Here is a 20,198-nt window from a genome sequence, read left to right as displayed (position 1 = left end):
CTAATTCAACTCCTTCATGGATTAAGTTCTTTAATAAATGAATTTTATGGTTAATTTGCAAGAACCACTGGTGCCCAATTATTGTGCATTTCATACAGTTACAGTTGCACAACACCCTGCCTCCACACTGTTGCGAGGGCTCATCCCCCTGAGAATAAGAGGTCTAATCCGGAGCAAATATTGGGATAAAGCTCATAGATAAGAGGAATGGTATCACTCATTTTACTCATTAAAGTCCAAATAGGGGAATTGGGTAGAGGCTCTGGCCTAGCCACTCGCCAGTGAAATAGTCAAAAATAAATGGAAAGCCAATACCTTGTCTGCTACAAACGGGTGAATCCCAAACTTTATTCACTGGTGCTCACAACACTTCCATGTTCAAACGTTTCGGGAACGCATGGCCCTTCCTCACTGAGGAAGGGCCATGCGCCCCTCGAACCGTCCCCTGCCCAATCTGCCAGTTGGCAAAATGTGGCAACCCTAGTTGTCACTTTTTATGGTTGGAATGTCTGGACAGGGTAGGGTGGCCACATATCCAGGTTCTGACCCGGTATTTTGAAGGACTGCCTGGGTCAAAACTTCCTGCATGGTTTTCCAAATAAGGAACCGGTAGGATTCCCTTGATTAAAACGGTGATTGGCCGATTGCTTCATCATAGCCCCGCCCCTGACACACAGACATGCCCATTGACATCACTGCCTGCCCCCTGACATCATGGCCCTGCCCACTGCCCGGTCTCCACCATTTCAAAAGGTGGCAACCCTAGCCAGGGGCAAAGTGATGTAAGAGGGTGGAACAATGACATCAGTGGGTGGCCTGTGATGTCAGGGCGTGGGGTTATGGCAAAATGGCCTGTGATTGGCCAAACTGCACATTAATCTGGGCAGACCTTTGAAATATATAAATGTTTTTGTAGGTCTGGCAGCTGCAACAGAAATAAGAATGATCAGTATCAAATAGGTTTGCCACCTTTTGCTGAGGGGTGGGCCCAGGGTCGGACTGGGCCGGGAAAAACCTGGTAGGCCCCAGTCTCTTGTGGGCATTTATCGGGCAGGTCGTGGCAAATACAAAGTGGGGGCATGTGCACACGCGCACTGGCAGTATGGGGGGGCGGGGTGTTGGGCCCCGTTGGGTACCTGGCAAGGGACCTGGAGGACCCTGGGCGAGCCCAATGACCTCGGGGGCTGGTCAGATGACATCAGGGGCAGGTCCAATTATGTGACAATTGCCGATTGGCTGATCACTGCGCGATTTACTTTAAAGGCCTGTCCGGTTTCCCTAATTTGGAAATCCAGATGGGCAGTTTTCACCCGGACAGTCCTCCTGAAAACAGGACAGGAAAAACCGGACAGGCGGCAACCCTAGTATCAAAGCTAACAGCAATATACTGTTGGATGTTTTTGGGATGAGGAAATTCCACTACCCCTGTCACCAGATTCCCTGTATTATCAGCCTGACTACAATACACAGACTGCTTGGCTACCTTCCTTGAGCAACATGTTTGAGGGATGCGTCTGCTGAATCAAGCAACATAGTAATATAAACTACGACCTTCAAATGTATTTTACTGAAGCGACAATCAACAGCGGCTAAGTATAGATTATATTTCCCTATTTAAGTTCTATAATTAAATGCATTTAAAAACAAATCACGAGGGACACCTCCTGAACTGAAAATGATTTGTAGCCCCCCCGAGGAATAGCCACACTCACTATAGGTTCTAGGGACAGATATATAATTATTCAGGGGAAAAACAACATCAGCTGGTCCTGTTAGCTGTAATTGATGAGTAGTGCTCAGCATTAGGGAATTGTGGAGGAAAAAGCTCACCTTCCATCACGGCACAGGGTAAATAACTCAGGGGAGCCTTGCACTGTACTAGTGTAGAACACAGATACATATAGTAATAATATATACAAGGTACAACTTCTAATAAAGGGAAGCTCAGTACCCCCAAAATTCTCTCTCTCTCTGCAAAGAAAACAGCCTTCCTGAAATGGCACAATTTCCTTTTGAGACACACGGGAAATCTATGGCACCCGAAAAACTCATTGTTGCACAGGGACATTAATATGATCAAAGATACACAGTTTGCACCAACTCTAGTAACCCACAGCATCCAAACAGTTGGAATTATTTAAAATCTGAATGGTTGCTATAGGTTACTAGACCCAATAAACCATTGCAACATTTATTGCCTAAAACATATAACAGAGGGTACATTGTTTTAGGCAATCCCTTATATATATCCCTTATAATACTGAGTGATACTCAGAGTTCCCTGTATAACTCAGCCTGCAGCCTTGTGCCTTTATATGGTCACAGAACAACCCCTCAGTGACTTCTAATATCCTTATCATTTACAGTAGGGGGTACATTATCCCTTATAATACATGAGTGATACTCAGAGTTCCCTGTATAACTCAGCCTGTAGCCTTGTGTCTTTATATGGTTACAGAACAACCCCTCAGTGACTTCTAATATCCTTATCATTTACAGTAGGGGGTACATTATCCCTTATAATACATGAGTGATACTCAGAGTTCCCTGTATAACTCAGCCTGCAGCCTTGTGCCTTTATATGGTCACAGAACAACCCCTCAGTGACTTCTAATATCCTTATCATTTACAGTAGGGGGTACATTATCCCTTATAATACATGAGTGATACTCAGAGTTCCCTGTATAACTCAGCCTGCAGCCTTGTGCCTTTATGTGGTCACAGAACAACCCCTCAGTGACTTCTAATATCCTTATCATTTACAGTAGGGGGTACATTATCCCTTATAATACACGAGTGATACTCAGAGTTCCCTGTATAACTCAGCCTGCAGCCTTGTGCCTTTATATGGTCACAGAACAACCCCTCAGTGACTTCTAATATCCTTATCATTTACAGTAGGGGGTACATTATCCCTTATAATACATGAGTGATACTCAGAGTTCCCTGTATAACTCAGCCTGCAGCCTTGTGCCTTTATATGGTCACAGAACAACCCCTCAGTGACTTCTAATATCCTTATCATTTACAGTAGGGGGTACATTATCCCTTATAATACATGAGTGATACTCAGAGTTCCCTGTATAACTCAGCCTGCAGCCTTTTGTCTTTATATGGTCACAGAACCCCTCAGTGACTTCTAATATCCTTATCATTTACAGTAGGGGGTACATTATCCCTTATAATACATGAGTGATACTCAGAGTTCCCTGTATAACTCAGCCTGCAGCCTTGTGCCTTGATATGGTCATATAACCCCTCAGTGACTTATAATATCCTTATCATTTACAGTAGGGGGTACATTATCCCTTAGCCCTCAGCTCCACCCCAGCTTTAGCCAAAAGTGTTTGCAAGTGGGCTTTTAGGACCTAGGAACTAGCCTTCTGGTGCCTATATGTCAAACACAGTCTTGCATTTAGATGCAAAGGTTAAATAGTTGCAATATGTTGGAATGGGTGACCAGCTTAAAGGGGTAGTTCACCTTTAAGTTAACTTGTCTACATTGTTTATTTTTTTTAGAGTTTTTTAATTATTTGACTTTTTATTCTGACTTTTTTCAGCTTTCAAATGGGGGGTCACTGACCCCATCTAAAAGGGTCCAAATGGTGGTGACACAACGCTAAGATTCAGGGGAGATTAGTCACCCAGTGACTCACAAGGAAACTTTGGGCAACTTCGGAAAACAAACTGCTCCGACTGGCATCCTGCTGGCGATTTAAATTCTAGCCGGAAGGAAGTCTTTTCTGGGAGATTAGTCGCCCGAAGAAGAGGAGATTTGTCGCTGGGCATCTAATCTCCCCGGAATTTTAGCGTGTTTCACCACCCTTAGGCTACAAATTTATTGTTATTGCTACTTTGTATTACTCATCTTTCTATTCAGGCCTCTCCTATTCATATTCCAGTCTCTTATTCAAACCAGTGCATGGTTGCTAGGGTCATTTGGATCCTAGCAACCAGATGGCTGAAACTGCAAACTCGAAAGCCGCTGAATAAAAAGCTAAATAACTCAAAAACCACAAATCATAAAAAAAAGTAAAACCAATTGCAGATTGTCTCAGAATATCACTCTCTACATCATACTAAAAGTTAATTTAAAAGTGAACAACCCCTTTAAAGTGTTTTTTTTCCCCTTTGTTGGGGACAAGCCTGAATCATGGACTGATACAAATGTTCTGCTAATTAGAAAGTAGATGGGAATTGATTAACACGGGTAAGTGGCTGGGAATAAGTTCTCTGCATAAACTGAGGGTGATAAATACTGACCTTCAAGGACCACCTGAACATAATCCTGGGCAGACATCTTTTCCCGGCGCACAAAGCACTGGTAAGCGCCGCTATCACTTTTCGCCATTCCGTCCATGATAAGAGTTTCCCGGTTAACGCCGGTGATCCTCACGTTATTTCCAGCATTGATGATCTCCCCGTTTCTATACCAGGACAGATCGGGGTCATCTGTTCCAGTTACACTACAAGACAATGAGATCTGGCTTCCCACGCTGCTCTTCACTTTCCTCGGGCTGATGTTCACCTTCAGCGGTTCTGTGGTTTCGAAGAGGAAAAGGTTTATGAGAACTGGAATAATAAAGCAAAAACCCGACAATAAAACGTATTGATTTATTGGGTTGTAGGAATCAACAGACGGAGAGGCCCTATTAAATTGTGAATGCAATTAACCGAAATACAAAAACAGGTATGGGACCTGTTATCCAGAAAGCTTGGGACCTGGATAACGAATCTTTCTGTAATTTGGATCTTCATACCTTAAGTCTACTAGAAAACCATGTAAACATTAAATAAACCCAATAGGCTGGTTTTGCTTCCAATAAGGATTAATTATATGTTACTTTGGATCATTTACAAGGTATTGTTTTATTATTACAGAGAAAAAGGACGTCATTTTTCAAATTTGTATCAATTACATTAAAGGGTAGTGTAATAAAAACAATTCCAGAAAACTGAGGTCAATGCTGAATAACATTAAACATTATGTTTGAAGTACAAAGTATCCACGGCACACAGCTTAGTGTAAGCAAGGGTCTCCTTGCACGTTTATTGCGGTAGTCACTACCGCAATAAACGTGCAAGGAGACCCTTGCTTACACTAAGCTGTGTGCCGTGGATACTTTGTACTTCAAACAGATTGTGAGGTTGCCGAACCTCTACCACAGAGCACCAGATATCTAATTGAATTGTGGTGTGCGAGAGCTGGATATATTTTGTCTAACATTAAACATTAAACATAAGTAGTGATGGGCGAATTTATTCGCCAGGCGCGAATTCACGGCGAATTTGCGCGTTTCGCCGCCAGTGAATAAATTCGCTAAAAACGCCCGTGAAAATTCGCGGCAAAAATTCGCCGGCGTCAAAAAATTTTTTTTCGAAAAAACGGACGCCGGCGGCGAAAAAACAGGCATCAAAAACAGGCGCCGGCGTCAAAAACGAGACGCCGGCGCCGTTTCGCAAATTTTTCGCCGTTTCGCGAATTTCGCTAATTTTTCGGCGAAGCGAAACGGCGCAAATTCGCCCATCACTAAACATAAGGGAGCAAATTCACAAAATTTTACCCCGTTTTGCAAATTTCGTGGCGAAGCAAATGGGACAAATTTGCCCATCACTAATCAGTTCGCCAGGTCTAAGGTGGCGAAGGAAACTCTGGCGAAAGAAGTCAAGTTCTGTAAGATTCGCACTTTAGTGAATTTGCGGTTTAACGATCGTTCATCCGAGCAGAGATTCGACCTGTTGATAGGGCGCCAAGCTGCACTAGCAACAATCTCTTTCACTAGCGAATTGTCCTCTACGCCTGTTAGTAAATTGCAGATGTACCGGCAGATAGGATTTCTGGTGAAATTTCGCTAGTGACGGCCACTTCGCCCCCTTTAGTAAATCTGCCCCAACATTTTTTTTTCTGCTGCAAATAACTAATTGGAAACATGCCAATAACTTGATCTCAGATCTGAGACTGGTGGATGCCGCAGCTTAGGTAGCATATTTTAGGTAGGACATATGTAGGGATATACTCTATGTCAAGCATTAGGGTTCCCATGCTCTACTTTAAGAAGTGAGTTGATCAAGAATATGATTTATTTTTTGGGCATGGTTTTTACAAACCAACAATGAACTTACGTTTCACATACAAAGATCCTATCACCTCGGCGTTGCCATAATTGTTCCACACCTCACAGACGTAGCTGCCAGAATCAGACGGCCTTGTGTTCTCTATTAATAAACCGACAACGGTGTGTTGAAATCTGCTGTCCGGCTCCAGGAGGACATTATTCTTTAGCCAGCGGTACTTTGGTATTGGGTGCCCAGATGCTTTGCATGGAAGCTCCACTCTTTCTCCTGCCATGGCTTTGTGATGCTCAAATCCGTCAATAATGGATGGGGCTGAATTAGATGGATCTAGTATTAAAGGGCAACACACAGTTAAATAGTGTCAAACGTAGGCTTCTGGGGCTCACAAGAGAATGGCTCATTCAGGGTCTACATTCAGTTAATTATAGATTGCTTATAAAATCTAATTTTAAAAAAAAAACATTCAATGGGACAAATATGTTCTCTTTACTAATGTACAGTATTTGTTATGCCCCCTTTCCTTTACAAGCTATTTGTTTCCTTGTTACTGACAGATCCAACAGTGCTCTTGTACCTTCATTTGTGGACCAATAGCAAATAATAAATCCACCTCTGCTGCGCTTTCTTTCCTAATTCATCCATTGCTTTCTTCTGCCCCTTCTCTAAAACAATAATCTGTGCTTCTGGCTCTTAATTTATATATTCCTCTGTGCTTCAGGTCTTTTATTTACAGGTTCTTTTGTGCTCCTGGCCCATAACTTTACAGATCATTCTGCCTTCCTGCCCCTTTACTTATAGAGCTTCTGTTCCTTTACTTATAGACCTGCTGTGCTCCTCCTGTTCCTTCACTTATAGACCTTCTGTGCTCCTCCTGTTCCTTCACTTATAGACCTTCTGTGCTTCTCCTGTTCCTTCACTTATAGACCTTCTGTTCCTTTACTTATAGACCTCCTGTGCTCCTCCTGTTCCTTCACTTATAGACCTTCTGTGCTTCTCCTGTTCCTTCACTTATAGATCTTTTGTGGTCATGGTCCTTCACTTAGAGAACCTTCTATACTCCTGTTCCTTCACTTAGAGAACCTCCTATGCTCCTGTTCCTTCACTTATAGATCTTCTGTGGGCCTGTTCCTTCACTTAGAAAACCTTCTATGCTCCTGGTCCTTCACTTAGAGAACCTCCTATGCTTCTGTACCTTCACTTATAGATCTTTTGTGCTCCTGTTCCTTCATTTTGAGACCCTTCTCTGCTCTTGTTCCTTCACTTATAGATCTTCTTCTTCTGCGATCCTGTCCCTTCACTTGGAAACACTCCTGTGCTCTTGTCCCTTTGCATCAAGATTCCTAGTGTTCTATCTCCTTTACTTATAGATCCCCCTGTACTTTTACTCCTTCACTTATAGATCTAGCTGGTTCAGATTAATCTTGGATGGTCATGATTGGGTATGGAACACTTAGAAATAGTTACGATTGTGCTTATACTGAGGGGGAGTGCTGTATACCGTACTTACTAAATTTGTATCTTTTATATCTAGCAATATATACACCTTAAAATGACATAATAAGGAGCTTGCAATTATTCTCAAGCGCCAACATAATAAAATGGAGAGACAAGGAATTATAATAAACTTCCGGTACCTGAGACCGTTAGTCTGGCGCTGTTACTCTGACGTGTTTCTTGAGTGTATTTGTGCCGTGTTGTGCATCGATAATTATTTAACCCATCTTCATTCTGTACATCAGCAATATACAAGGCTCCCGTGGATGTAATGAGAAATCTAGATCCTAAAAAGAGACGAAATAAAAGCAAAGAAAGGCATTAGTGACAACGTAATAATACAACATTAGCGTCAGCCTCATTTATAATTTAAGAATAACACAAGAACCTGCTTAACTGGGAAAAACAGGCAAATAGTCAGCAATGCGGAGAATGAAAAAATCATTTCTAGTTCACCATTCGTAGTACATAACAAATAGATCAATGTTATAAACGGCTCCCCTTGGCTCAGACTGATTATTAATATCTATTATTTACAGACCTATACGTTTCCTACATATCATTTTTGTTGACTATTGTTTGTGCGGAAAAGGAAAATGGTTGTGGATTTATTTTTAAATGAAAAATATGCCACAGTTTTAGAGAAACTTTACTACTTTGTTGTCCGCTTAAAGGAAATGTCCAATCCATGGGGGGAGCCAAATAGCGATGGGCGAATAAATTCACCTGGCACGAATTTGCTGTGAATTCCTGCATTTCGCAGCCGGTGAATAGATTCACAAATCTACCACAAAAATTCGTCGGCGTCAATTTGCGCTTTTCACGATTTTTCTGTGGAAAATGTTCGAAATGCTCGATTTTTTCTTGAAAAGGTTCGAATTGCTTGATTTTTTCATGAAAACATTCGAATTTCACGTTTTTTTTGGGAACTTTCCGATTTCATGATTTTTCGCAAATTTTTCGCCGTTTCGCACATTTTGTGGGAAATTCACAAATTTTTCGGTGAAACGGGGGAGATTCGCCCATCACTAGTACCAAATGTTAGGGTATGCATCGGCTGCTGGTTTTTGAAAAAGGAAGAAAGAGGTTTTCTCACTTGTAAGAAAGTCATTACATTCCTTGGGGGGGGTGCGCTAACATTTGGCACCCCCCATGGATTGGGCCTTTCCTTCTCCTTTAAAGGGGAACTAAACTCTAAAAATTAATATGGCGAAAAATGCCATATTTTATATAGTGAACTTATTGCAAGAGGCTAAAGTTTTAGCTTGTCAATAGCAGCAATGATCCAGGACTTCAGACTTGTCACAGGTGGTCAAGCCTTGATAAAGGGTCCAGTAGGGCCCGAAACGTTGCCCCTTTTTTTGTTTATATATGGGCTAATAAAACACTACAGATTTTTGCATCAATTAGAGAGCGTGCTGCTGGATTTTTTAATAAGTTGACCCAAAAAGCAGGCGAGGGTCTTCCAGTTCAGCACCTGAAACCTACACGGGTTTAATGAAGGTTGAGCACTCCTAATTACCATTAGCATTCTTTTATATGGTCATGAAACTCCTCGGTGACTTATAATATCCTTATAATTTACAAGAGGGGGTACTTTATTCACTCTATATTCCGCTGCTAACTGCATTCAATAGACACACACCTTGCAGAATAGTTTCAAGTACAGTTTGGAAATCTGGCAACCAGGTCATCTGACAGCTTTGTTAGTTTCTATTTTCTTTAGAGACAAGTCGTTGGAGAAAGTAAGTGGTGTTGATAACTAACAGCTGTAGGGCCGCGGGGTTGGATCAGTCTACTGTTACATATCTTATAGGCCACATGTTACTCTTACAGCTGAAGGGCCTGACAGATGTTACTGGTATTTGTTAAAGAGATGGACAAGACCATGGACAAGATCTGAGGCTTAATTATTAGTGATGGGCGAATTTGCCCCATTTCGCTTCGCCATGAATTTCCTTTGAAATTCCCGAAACTGGAGAAAAATTCGCGATTTTGACGCCGACAAAAATTCATTCATTAAAGTCAATGTGCATCCGTTAATCGTCCAAATTGGTACTGGCGTCGGAACCGTCGTTGGTGGGAAAAAATTTTCGACGCCGCCGAATTTTCACAGCAAATTCATTTCCCGGCGACAGGATGCGCAAAATCGCCGCAAATTCGTACCTGCCAAATAGATTCGCCCATCACTATTAATTATGTATGTTTTTAAAAATTTTCTTATTCGGATGGAAAAATGTTATATTCTGACGGGCAGATCATCCTCATGACTACATACCCCTGCCATGAACCCCTTCAGATCTCACAATGATTAATCTGCTGAGAGGACTGGTATCATATCTGGAGTCCTGTTTATTTTCTGCTATTTTCCAAGGATACTACATTTTTTTCTAGGTAGTTTTCTTTAAATCGGCCACCTAGTGGGAGGAGGCAGAAGCAATTAATACAGGTATCAGGAAGCCTGTTATCCCGAAAGCACCGAATCACGGGAAGGCCATGTCCCGCAGACTCCATTTTTAATTAAAAAATTCAAAATGTTAAAACATATTTGCTTTTTCTGTGTACTTGATCCCAATTAAGATATAATTAATCCTTATTGGAAGCAAATTCAGCCTATTGGGTTTATTTAATGTTTGTATGATTTTCAGAACCCTTTATTTATTTTATTCATTGAAGGCCGAGGTTTTTTTTACTGGAATAATTCAAAGTTTTCTAAGGTATTTTTCTGTCAAAACTTAGGTTAAAAAAAAACTCTAATTTTTCGCGAGTTTAAAGTATAACCCGACCTGGAAATAGTTTGAATCTGAAAATACTCCGGCTAAAATCGGTCGAGATCATGTAAAAGTCAATGGCAGTTAATAGCTTTCATGATGTCTGAGTTTTTTTCGGTGCGCTTTCCTCAAAAACTCAATTAATTTGAGCAAACTGATTTTTTTTTTGTTTCACAGAAAATTCGAGTTTTCGGAATTTTCACCCAAAATTCAATGATTCGTGTTTTTTCCATTAGAGTTTTCTCTTAAATCAGAAACCATTTGTGTTGTGAGTTCATTCTAGATATATATAAAAAAAACGGACAAACCTCTTAAACTCGACCTTTGATAAATAACCCCCTCAAGGTATAAAGTTCCAAATTATGGAAAGATCCCTTAAATGCAAACCCCCAGGGCATTCTGAATAACAGGTCCCATACCTGTATTGGGTTCATATAAATAAGGATGATTAAGTCTATATAGTAAGAAAAAGAAAAAAAAAATTTAATAATGTGCCCCTAATAAAACTACAAACAGCATCACTAAAATACATTAAGGTTTTAATATTTGATTGGACACTGCATGGGCTGTGAGACAACTGAGTCTATAGTATTAGTCACTGCTTTATGTTCACCCCTTACAATAAGGAGCCAGTGGGCAATTAGCTGGGAGTCACAATCAGGTAATTGCCTAAGGGACTGTCAGTAAGCATTAACCATGACAGTAAGCAATGAAATCTATGTGTATATTAAATCTATTAATTACTAATTATACTGTGGCTCTGCCGAGATGCTTCCTGCAAATTAAGCCGACTGCATCTTACCCACGCATCATAGGACATCGTAAGGAACTTGGATTAACCGTTACGTGATTATTAAAGGTCTAAATCACATTTTTTTAGGAGAACTGAAGTGAAAAAACCTAATGTGTCGTGTAGAAAAGAGCTTCCCCAAATCATTAAGCCCCCCTTGTTGACTTGCAATGCATTTAATACAACACTTGTTTTCAGGGCCTAATAATGCAGTGAGGTGTTAGAGCTCAGGGCTTCTGTTGGACGCCATCACCCCACAACACACAATGTATTTCGCCTGCTCAAAGCAGTCAAACTCATCCTTTATGTTTTTTTTTTTTTATATATGTAATGATTGGTCAGTCCGCTTATTTGGGGAGATCGACCAATGAACAGGCGTTGCTTTGGGTAATCATCACATTTATTTCTAAGCAAGTGACACATCTAGTTTAAACAATTTTGTTTGTAACAAATAATAAACAGCTGTTTTTTGAAAAAAAAATGTTGACGTCGAAAACTAAAAATTTTAACGCTGGCATCAAAGTTTGTTCGATACTGGAGACGGTTCCGACGCCGGCGCCAGTTTTAATGCTGGCGAAGATAACCGGACACCCAATTACTTTAAAGGACGCCAGAGTCAACTTTGACGCTGGCAACCATTTTCACGCCGGTGAATTGTCACGCTTTTCGTGAATTTTTCGCCAGTTTCACAGTTTTCATGGGAACCCGAAACAGGACAAATTCGCCCATCGCTAGCCACACCCACTAATTATCATGTTCCTTTTACAAAAATTTGAAGTTTATGAAAGTTTGAACACATTTCTGTGGTTTTTATGTGTTATTGCAATTTTGCTAATGAAGGTGAATTGCCCTTTAAGCTGCAAGTCACAGTTTCCCCAAAAAAAACCGCTTATCTTATATTGTTACAATTGTTTCTTTGCTTATCTTACATTGTTACAAATGTATCTAAGTGCAGCTGCCACATATTCTGGGCTCTCTGCCAAAAGCCAATTAAGTCAGAAACGTTGTATCTTTTTCTGGCTGTTCAGTGCAGGAGATCAAAGAGAAAGGGTTGAGCTGTCAAAATCGGGACTGTCCGGCAAAACAACGGACAGTTGGGAGATATGCAATTACGTGCTATATCCCATTGTTATAAATCAATGATGTTTAACACAGATCTTGGGCAAGCCAGGGCCATATATATCTCTTAGAGAACCCTGCTTTAAATCATGCTTTCCTGCTTCTGAAAACAATTCAGTTTCCTTATTTAACAGATTATTTCATTTTCTTCCACACACAATAATCCACATTTTTAAAAATGATTTTGTTTTTCTGTGTAATAATAAAACAGTCGCTTGTACTTGATCCCAACTAAGATATAATTAATCCTTATTGGTGGCAAAACCAGCCTATTGGGTTTATTTAATGTTTAGTAGACTTAAGGTGTGAAGAACCGAATTATGGAAAGATCCCTTATCCGGAAACCCATTATCCAGAAAGCTCCGAATTATGGAAAGGCTGTCCTCCATAGACTCCATTATAATCAAATAATCCAATTTTTTTTTTAAATGATTTCCTTTTTCTGTGTAATAATAAAACAGTAACTTGTACTTGATCCCAACTAAGATATAATTAATCCTTATTGGAAGCAAAACCAGCCTATCGGGTTTATTTAATGTTTACATGATTTTCTAGTAGACTTAAGGTATGAAGATCCAAATTACGAAAAGATCCATTATTTTGAAAAAATCCAGGTCCCAAGCATTCTGGATAACAGGTCCCATTCCTGTACCTCTTAATTGATCCCTACTAAGATATAATTAATCCATATTGGAAGCAAAACCAGCCTATTGGCTTTATTTAATGTTTACATGATTTTCTAGTAGACTTAAGGTATGAAGATCCAAATTATGAAAAGATCCGTTATTTTGAAAAAATCCAGGTCCCAAGCATTCTGTATAACAGGTCCCATACCTGTACCTCTTAATTGATCCCTACTAAGATATAATTAATCCTTATTTGAGGCAAAATCAGTCTATTGGGTTTATTTAATGTTTACATGATTTTTTTTTTGTAGACTTAAAGTATGAAGATCCAAATTACGGAAAGGTCCATTATCTGAAAAACCCCAGGTCCCGAGCATTCTGGATAAAAGGTCACATACCTGTATTAGAGCTTTATAAAACCACAAAATTCTTTATAGTCACACATTCCATGAAGGTTATTAAAAGTTACGAATGTAAAAAAGTACGTATGGAAAGAAGTGCTGAAATTTGAGTTTTTCAGACAATTACTAGCGAAAAAAAATCCCTAAGGGCAGAGAAACACGCTGAGATTCGGGGAGACTTAGCCGCCTGTCGATAAATCGCCTCTTCTTTGGGGCGACTAATCTCCCCGAGCTGCGTAGGATCTAAATCGCCGGCGGGATGGCACTCGGATCACTTTGTTTTCCGAAGTCGTCTCAAGTTTCCTCGTGGGGCGACTTCGGAAAATGGAGTGCACCGATTGCCATCCCCGCCGGCTATTTATATTCTAGCCGGCAAGAAGCAGTTCGGTGAGATTAGTCGCCCCCCGAAGAAGAGGAGATTTGTCGATGGGCGACTAATCTCCCCGAATCGCAGTGTGTGTCTCTGCCCTTAACCTCTAAAAGTCTGAATGGCTAAAAAAAATTCCAATAGAATTATTGCAGCTGCCATTGACTTCTATGGGACCTAGACTGCTTTTATTGACCAAGAGTTTTTTGTGTTTTTTGTTTAATACTCTCAAATCTTTTTGTTTTAGAGAAATTGAAAAAAAATCTTTGGAGAAAAAAATAAATAATCCGAATGTTAGTAAAACAACATTACAGCCTCCCAGGCTTTATATTTTTTCCGTTTGCCTAGGTAAATAATGCAGCTATTATCTTGAAAGCATATGAAAGAGAAAACTGTATTTCATTCATTATTTAATCATGTGCCCTGAATAATTAAGAGCCTCTCCTTTGGAGATTCATATCGTTGGCGCTGAACTAACACTACTATTGGATGTGCTTTCTAGGAACAAAGGTGCATTGAGATATTCTCCAAGTGGTCTTCCTAGTGCTTCTACTAATTCTACTAATTCATGACTAATATGCAAAGCTTTAGAATTCCAGCTTATAGGGCATTCAATAAAACTGGAAGACTTAGCAAAGTATGGTTTATTTCACCCAAATATGATGTATAATTAGAGATGCATGCATAAGTGCTAGGCCATGTACAACTCTTACTATACAGTACATTAAAGGAAATACAAAATTAAAGGGTATTTAACCCAAACTGACCAAAACTGTTGTTTTATAGTTCTTCAGGCAAGCAACATTTTTAGAGGCATCTAGTCCAATATTTATGACTCTTCCTCTTGCTTCATAGCAACAGCCCTTCCGTTTGAAAGCCCTCAGATGTGATGTGACAAGCGCACGAGGAAAAGCTTGAATAATTCATTGTGATTGGGTGAATGCGGCTACTAACCCGGCCACCATGTTCATTATCTGGAATGAGGATTAGGCCTTCTTTTTTTTATCTTCGCAGAGGATATGACCCGATTATTGTGATGATTCAGTCATTCGAGCCCTGCAGCTCTATGATTCCTTTTACCGCCTGACAAAACCCTTTGCTCAATATGGTGTCTCTATGATTAAAGGTCAAGTGGGGCCAAACTCTATGCAAATAATGGTTAGTCATTTTCTTGTTTCTGGTTCTGTGTATAATTGGCTCAGCCTATCACGACGGTCGAGTAACTCTGAACCCCGCGCCTCCAGCAGCATCTGAACTGCAACATTTTGGTAGAAGGAATATTATTGTAAAATATGATCAAAGGGGAGCTGGCAATTGTCACCAATGTATGTGCAGGCTTAAAGGTACAGAAGGTCTGTGAAAAGTTTTTTTTTTTAATATTTGAAATTTTTATTGAATTATTTCAATACAGTGTAGAATGCGGAACAAAGTCCAACAAGAAAATATCAGCTTATGGTAAGACATGAAAAGTAGCAACGTAGCAGATCAAAAAAATATGGTGTCCACATATGAACTATCGTTATGAAAGCTTTAAAGTGACTGTATCAATAATTAAAATGGGAGGGAAGAAGAAAAGAAGGAAGAAGGGGGTAAGAAAAGAGAAGGATAGAAGAAAAGAGTCAGGAAAAGCAATGCGTTCAACCATTCACGTACATCAAAGTGATAGGATCGCGTTCCACACCACCTGTGTGTAGTACCTCACAATGCGATATTTGGCCCCATCTGAAGCAATTCCAAGTGTCGGGTCCAGGGATGCCACTCCAGCTCCTCCTCATAACTCCTGTCCAAAAGTTTGGCACGGATGGATTCCATCGCTCTAATCCAATTCACCTTAGTGATAAGTGTTTGCAGTCCCGGGATTTGTACCTTTTTCCAGTTAGCTGCTAGTAATGATCTTGCTGCTGTTAGAATATGCGTGGCTAGTTTGTGCGAGCTTTTTGAGTGTATTGTTGGGATTCTCATGCCTAGAAGAAAGGTGTGTGGGGAGGCTTGTATAGGGAGATGGAGGACCTCGGAGAGCAGAGTGGCTACTTTCTTCCCAAATTCTTGGGCTATTGTGCACGTCCACCAAGTGTGGAAAAATGATCCCCGTTCATCACAACCCCTGAAACATTTAGCATGGTCGGGATTGCCACTAAGTTTACTGATGCGTGACGGGGTGTAGTACCATCGAAATATAATCTTATATGCCCTCTCAGCAGAGACTGCACAGATGGATGTCTTTTTGGCCGTATCCCATATGCACGACCAGGTTTTGTCCGAAATCTGAAAACCTAGGTCTTCTTCCCATTTCGCCATGTAGGGTTGGCGGGAAGTCGTTGTGTCTGATGCGATATTGCTATATAGGCTAGTGATAAGGTGTGTCGGATACGATCGGTTGTGACAGATGGTCTCAAAATACGCTAGCGTACGGTTCGTAGTGGTCTTGAGTGTAGTTTCCACATAGTGTCTAATTTGTAAATATCTGAAAAATTGCGAATGAGGGATATCATATTTCTCTTTACAATGTTGAAACGAGAGCACCGTCTGATCTACAAGGAAGGCATTAAGGGAAGTCAAGTCTGCCGCTATCCAGGGAGTGAAGTCATGCGGGGTGCAGCCTGGTATGAAATCGGAGTTGTAAAAGATAGTCCTAAATCTGGAGTCAGGAGTGCTCAGACCCGTTTTAATGTGAAGTGCATCCCATAAATCTAAAGCTTGTTGTGACGTGGGTAGAATAGCCAGGGGGGCACTTCTGGAAGCTTTAGGTATCCAGAAAAGGTGAGCTAACTGAAGAGGAGAGATATAATGATTTTCAATTTCTTTCCAAGGTTCGTTGGTTGGGGCGTGTATGTGTATCATGGCTTCCAATCTGCTAGCTACATAATATCGGTATATGTTAGGGACCCCCAACCCTCCCATAGATTTAGGCTTGGTCATGATCTCTGCTTTGATTCTGGGTTTTTTACCCCCCCAGATAAAGTCCGACATTGCCTTTTGTAGGATACGAGCTGTCCGTTCTGGGAAGTGTATTGGCAGTGTTCTGAATAGATATAACAATCTCGGCAGTAATGTCATTTTGATCGCAGCAATTCTACCAAACCAAGAGAGGTGGTATGTATGCCAGGTGAGTAAGTCTCTTTTAAGTTTGTCTAGCATCTTGGGGTAGTTGGCCTGGTATAACGTGTCGTAGGATGAGGTCAGTTGAATTCCCAGGTACGTTATGGAGTCAGTCCCCCACTTGTAATCAAAGTTAAGTTGCAACAACTTTAGTTCTGGAATTGACATTTTCAGTGGAAGCGCATGCGATTTCGTGGGATTAATTTTGTAACCAGAAACACGTTGGAACTGATCGAGAGTGTGGATTAAGTTCGGCAGTGTGGTTTGAGGGGAGGTAAGCGTAAGAAGGATATCGTCAGCAAACAGGTTTATCTTGTGAATTTGTCCACCTACTTGAAAGCCTTTGATATTGGGATTATTCCGAATGGCATGAGCTAGGGGTTCTAGAGCTAGAGCGAACACCAAAGGCGACAGAGGGCAGCCTTGACGTGTCCCTCCTCTAATCTCAATACGGTCCGACTGGAGGCCCATGTTCACCACCCGGGCTGACGGAGCTACATATAGTTGTTTAAAACCATCTGTGAAAAGTTTTAATCAATTTGTTTGGGTATTTTCTTGCACGTGTCCAATGATAGACTCAGGGTCGGACTGGGCCGGCGGGACACTGGGAAAAAACCCGGTAGGTCCCATCGGCCCAGATCCGCTCCCTGCACTGCTGCTTTACTTACCTCCCTCCCTGACCCGGGTCACTGCCCGACCTCCTTCCTTGGCCCTCACTGCAGTCGCACAGGAAAAGGTACATGCTGGGGGGTTGTGGATGGGGGGTGGAGGAGGTTGTGGGGCCAGGGGATGGTGTGGGGGCCCCTGAGGCTTCAGGCCGCTGGGCCCTGGGCTTTTGATAGTAAACTACAGTAGTGATAGGCGAATTTGTCCCATTTTGCTTCGCAGAAAAATTTGTGGATGAATTTGTGAATTTCCCGTGAAATTCGTGAAATGGCAAAAAATTTGCAAAACAAATTAAAGTCAAAATTATTTTGACGTGCGTCAATTTAGATGCCCACGGCAATTTTCATACGCACGCCTATTTTGTCCAACATTAAAGTCAATGGGCGTCTGAATAATTTTGACGCGCGAAAATTTTTATGTGCGCGACACACACCTACATTTTTTGACGGCGCAGATTTTCCACCGGCGCATTTTCTCTACGTTTTCGCAAATTTATTCACTGGTCGCGAGATGCTGGAATTTGCAGTGAATTTGCACCTGGCGAATTTATTCGCAGATCACTAAACTACAGTACTTCTTTGCAAATTGGCAATTTTGCTGCGTTATGGGTGAGTTGTATTAAAAGCTCCCGGGAGCCCTTTAGTATATCGGTCCTTACAGGCTATTGGTCATCATATTGCCATTCAGTCTGTCAGAAGCAATTACTGTAATGTGCACAGAGAGGCTTCTCGGCCATTAGTCTGATCAAAAACAAGTTGCAATCTAAGGGGAAACTATATTCTACAGTATAGTCTTACAGCAGCACAACAACTCCAAGGACAGTATTACACTGACGAGGGAAGAAGAAGTGTTGTGTTACAAGTACAATGTATTGGTTTCTTCTGCTTCTAAACATTCAACACCCTTGTTAGTGACATCATTTAACATTACAAATGTATACTGACTATGACTTGGGTGTTCTTAAAGGGATACTGTCATGGGAAACCATTTTTTTAAACACATCAGTTAATAGCGCTGCTCCAGCAGAATTCTGCACTGAAATCCGTTTCTCAAAAGAGCAAACACATTTTTTTATATTTAATTTTGAAATCTGACATGGGGCTAGACATATTGTCAGTTTCCCAGCTGCCCCCAGTCAAATGACTTGTGCTCTGATAAACTTCAGTCACTCTTTACTGCTGTACTGCAAGTTGGAGTGATATCACCCCCTCCCTCCCCCCCCACAGCAGCCAAACAACAGAACAATAGGAAGGTAACCAGAAAGCAGCTCCCTGACACAAGATAACAGCTGCCCAGTAGATCTAAGAACAGCACTCAATAGTAAAATCCAGGTCCCACTGAGACACATTGGATCTTTGAGTCTAGATTGTTATTATTATTTTATCAATCAATGCAGCACAGTTGTGCCAAAAGATAGGTCCGTATTTTTATATAGGCGCCCGAGGCTTGTGCAGAGGTGCAGCTTTTGGAAGGTGGCCCTCGGGTGCCTATATAATTGAAAATTTTTTTGTAAAATACATTTTTTTTTAAACCCATCTGCTGCTGTTGACCTTCCACTGGAGGTGAATTTGAGGGGTGCAAGGTCCATTTTCTACCAACCCTAGTGACTTGAAGGGGGGCCCACATGGGACATAACTGTTGCTTTTGAATCTGAGCTGAATGCTGAGGATCAATTGCAAACTCACTGAACAGTTATGTCCCATGTGGCCCCCCTTATAGTCACTGACTAACTCAGAGTTAGAGAGCTGAAAAGCAGGAAGTAGTGTTCTGGCTATTATGTTACACATCCAGTCACTCCAGCCTTTATACATTACGTTTTTAACTAACTAACTAACTAACTAACTAACTATATTAGAAACATTGTTTATTTTGCACAGCCTATCTATTTACCCAGTTTTAATTTTTACACTGAACTGTTCCTTTAAGGTATGGAGATCAAAATTACGGAAAGATCCATTATCTGGAACACCCCAGGTCCTGAGCATTCTGGATAACAGGTCCCATTCCTGTAATTGTTAAGTTCTATTGCCACACTTCTCATCGACAATAGATATTTCAGAATTCTGTGTACAAAAAGTTTACTAAAGGTAAGTACAACTTACACAGAGAAAGTCTGATGCAAAAAAAAAAACACATTAATTAATCATGACACAGGGTGCCTGATCTATCTACATACATGTCCCCATTTCATCATATATGTGGCAGTTGCCATGGCTACTGTCACTTTAAGGCCTTTTTAAAAAAAATGGAATCCCTTCTAGGAAAATGTCACATACATGAAAGGCAAATCAAAGTGGGGGTCATTTATCAACAATGGGCAGTAACACATGGCAACCAATCAAATTGCTGCATTCATTGTTCTACTTGCAGCTGACTTTAAAAAGCTAATCACTGATTGGTTGCTATAGGTAACTGCCCATGGGCAGATTTGCCTAGTGTTGATAAATGAGCCCCAGTGAGACTAAATCATTGGGGCAGATTCACTAACTGGTGAAAATTCGTCAGCGTCCACTTCGCACCCTGCTGGACACTTCGGCAGGCGAAAATGAGCTCAGAAAACGCTACTTCACTAAGCGGGGGTTTCGTCCTGGGTGCCGAACGCTGGCGACTTTTGGCTAGCGTTACTTCGGTAATGCGAGCATTTCAAAGGGAAGAAGCGCTAATTTCTGCCTAGTGAAAATTCGCTAGTGATCTTGCTCTCAGGTTAATTCGCATAGGGCGGGAAATTTAAAGTTGTATGGACGTCTTTATTATAAATGTTGCTGCAAAGGGTTTTAGTTACCGCTTTAT

The 20,198-nt window shown here is 41.0% G+C and overlaps 1 protein-coding gene across 2 annotated transcripts in view; it reads right to left on the bottom strand.

Annotated features, from left to right (window-relative positions):
* dscam.L (Down syndrome cell adhesion molecule L homeolog) overlaps positions 1-20,198 on the bottom strand; it is a 325,765-nt gene that overhangs the window by 166,372 nt on the left and 139,195 nt on the right. For both annotated transcript variants that reach the window (XM_041581120.1, XM_041581121.1), the window contains exons 4-6: positions 7,710-7,856; positions 6,124-6,402; positions 4,264-4,539 (exon numbers count right to left, since the gene is read on the bottom strand). In XM_041581120.1, coding sequence (XP_041437054.1) covers positions 4,264-4,539; positions 6,124-6,402; positions 7,710-7,856 — 702 coding nt within the window. The remainder of the gene's footprint in view (positions 1-4,263; positions 4,540-6,123; positions 6,403-7,709; positions 7,857-20,198) is intronic.

This window comes from Xenopus laevis, chromosome 2L, assembly GCF_017654675.1.
Source record: "Xenopus laevis strain J_2021 chromosome 2L, Xenopus_laevis_v10.1, whole genome shotgun sequence".
In the NCBI taxonomy this organism is placed as follows: domain Eukaryota; kingdom Metazoa; phylum Chordata; class Amphibia; order Anura; family Pipidae; genus Xenopus; species Xenopus laevis.
This window is presented reverse-complemented; position numbering and strand designations above follow the sequence as displayed.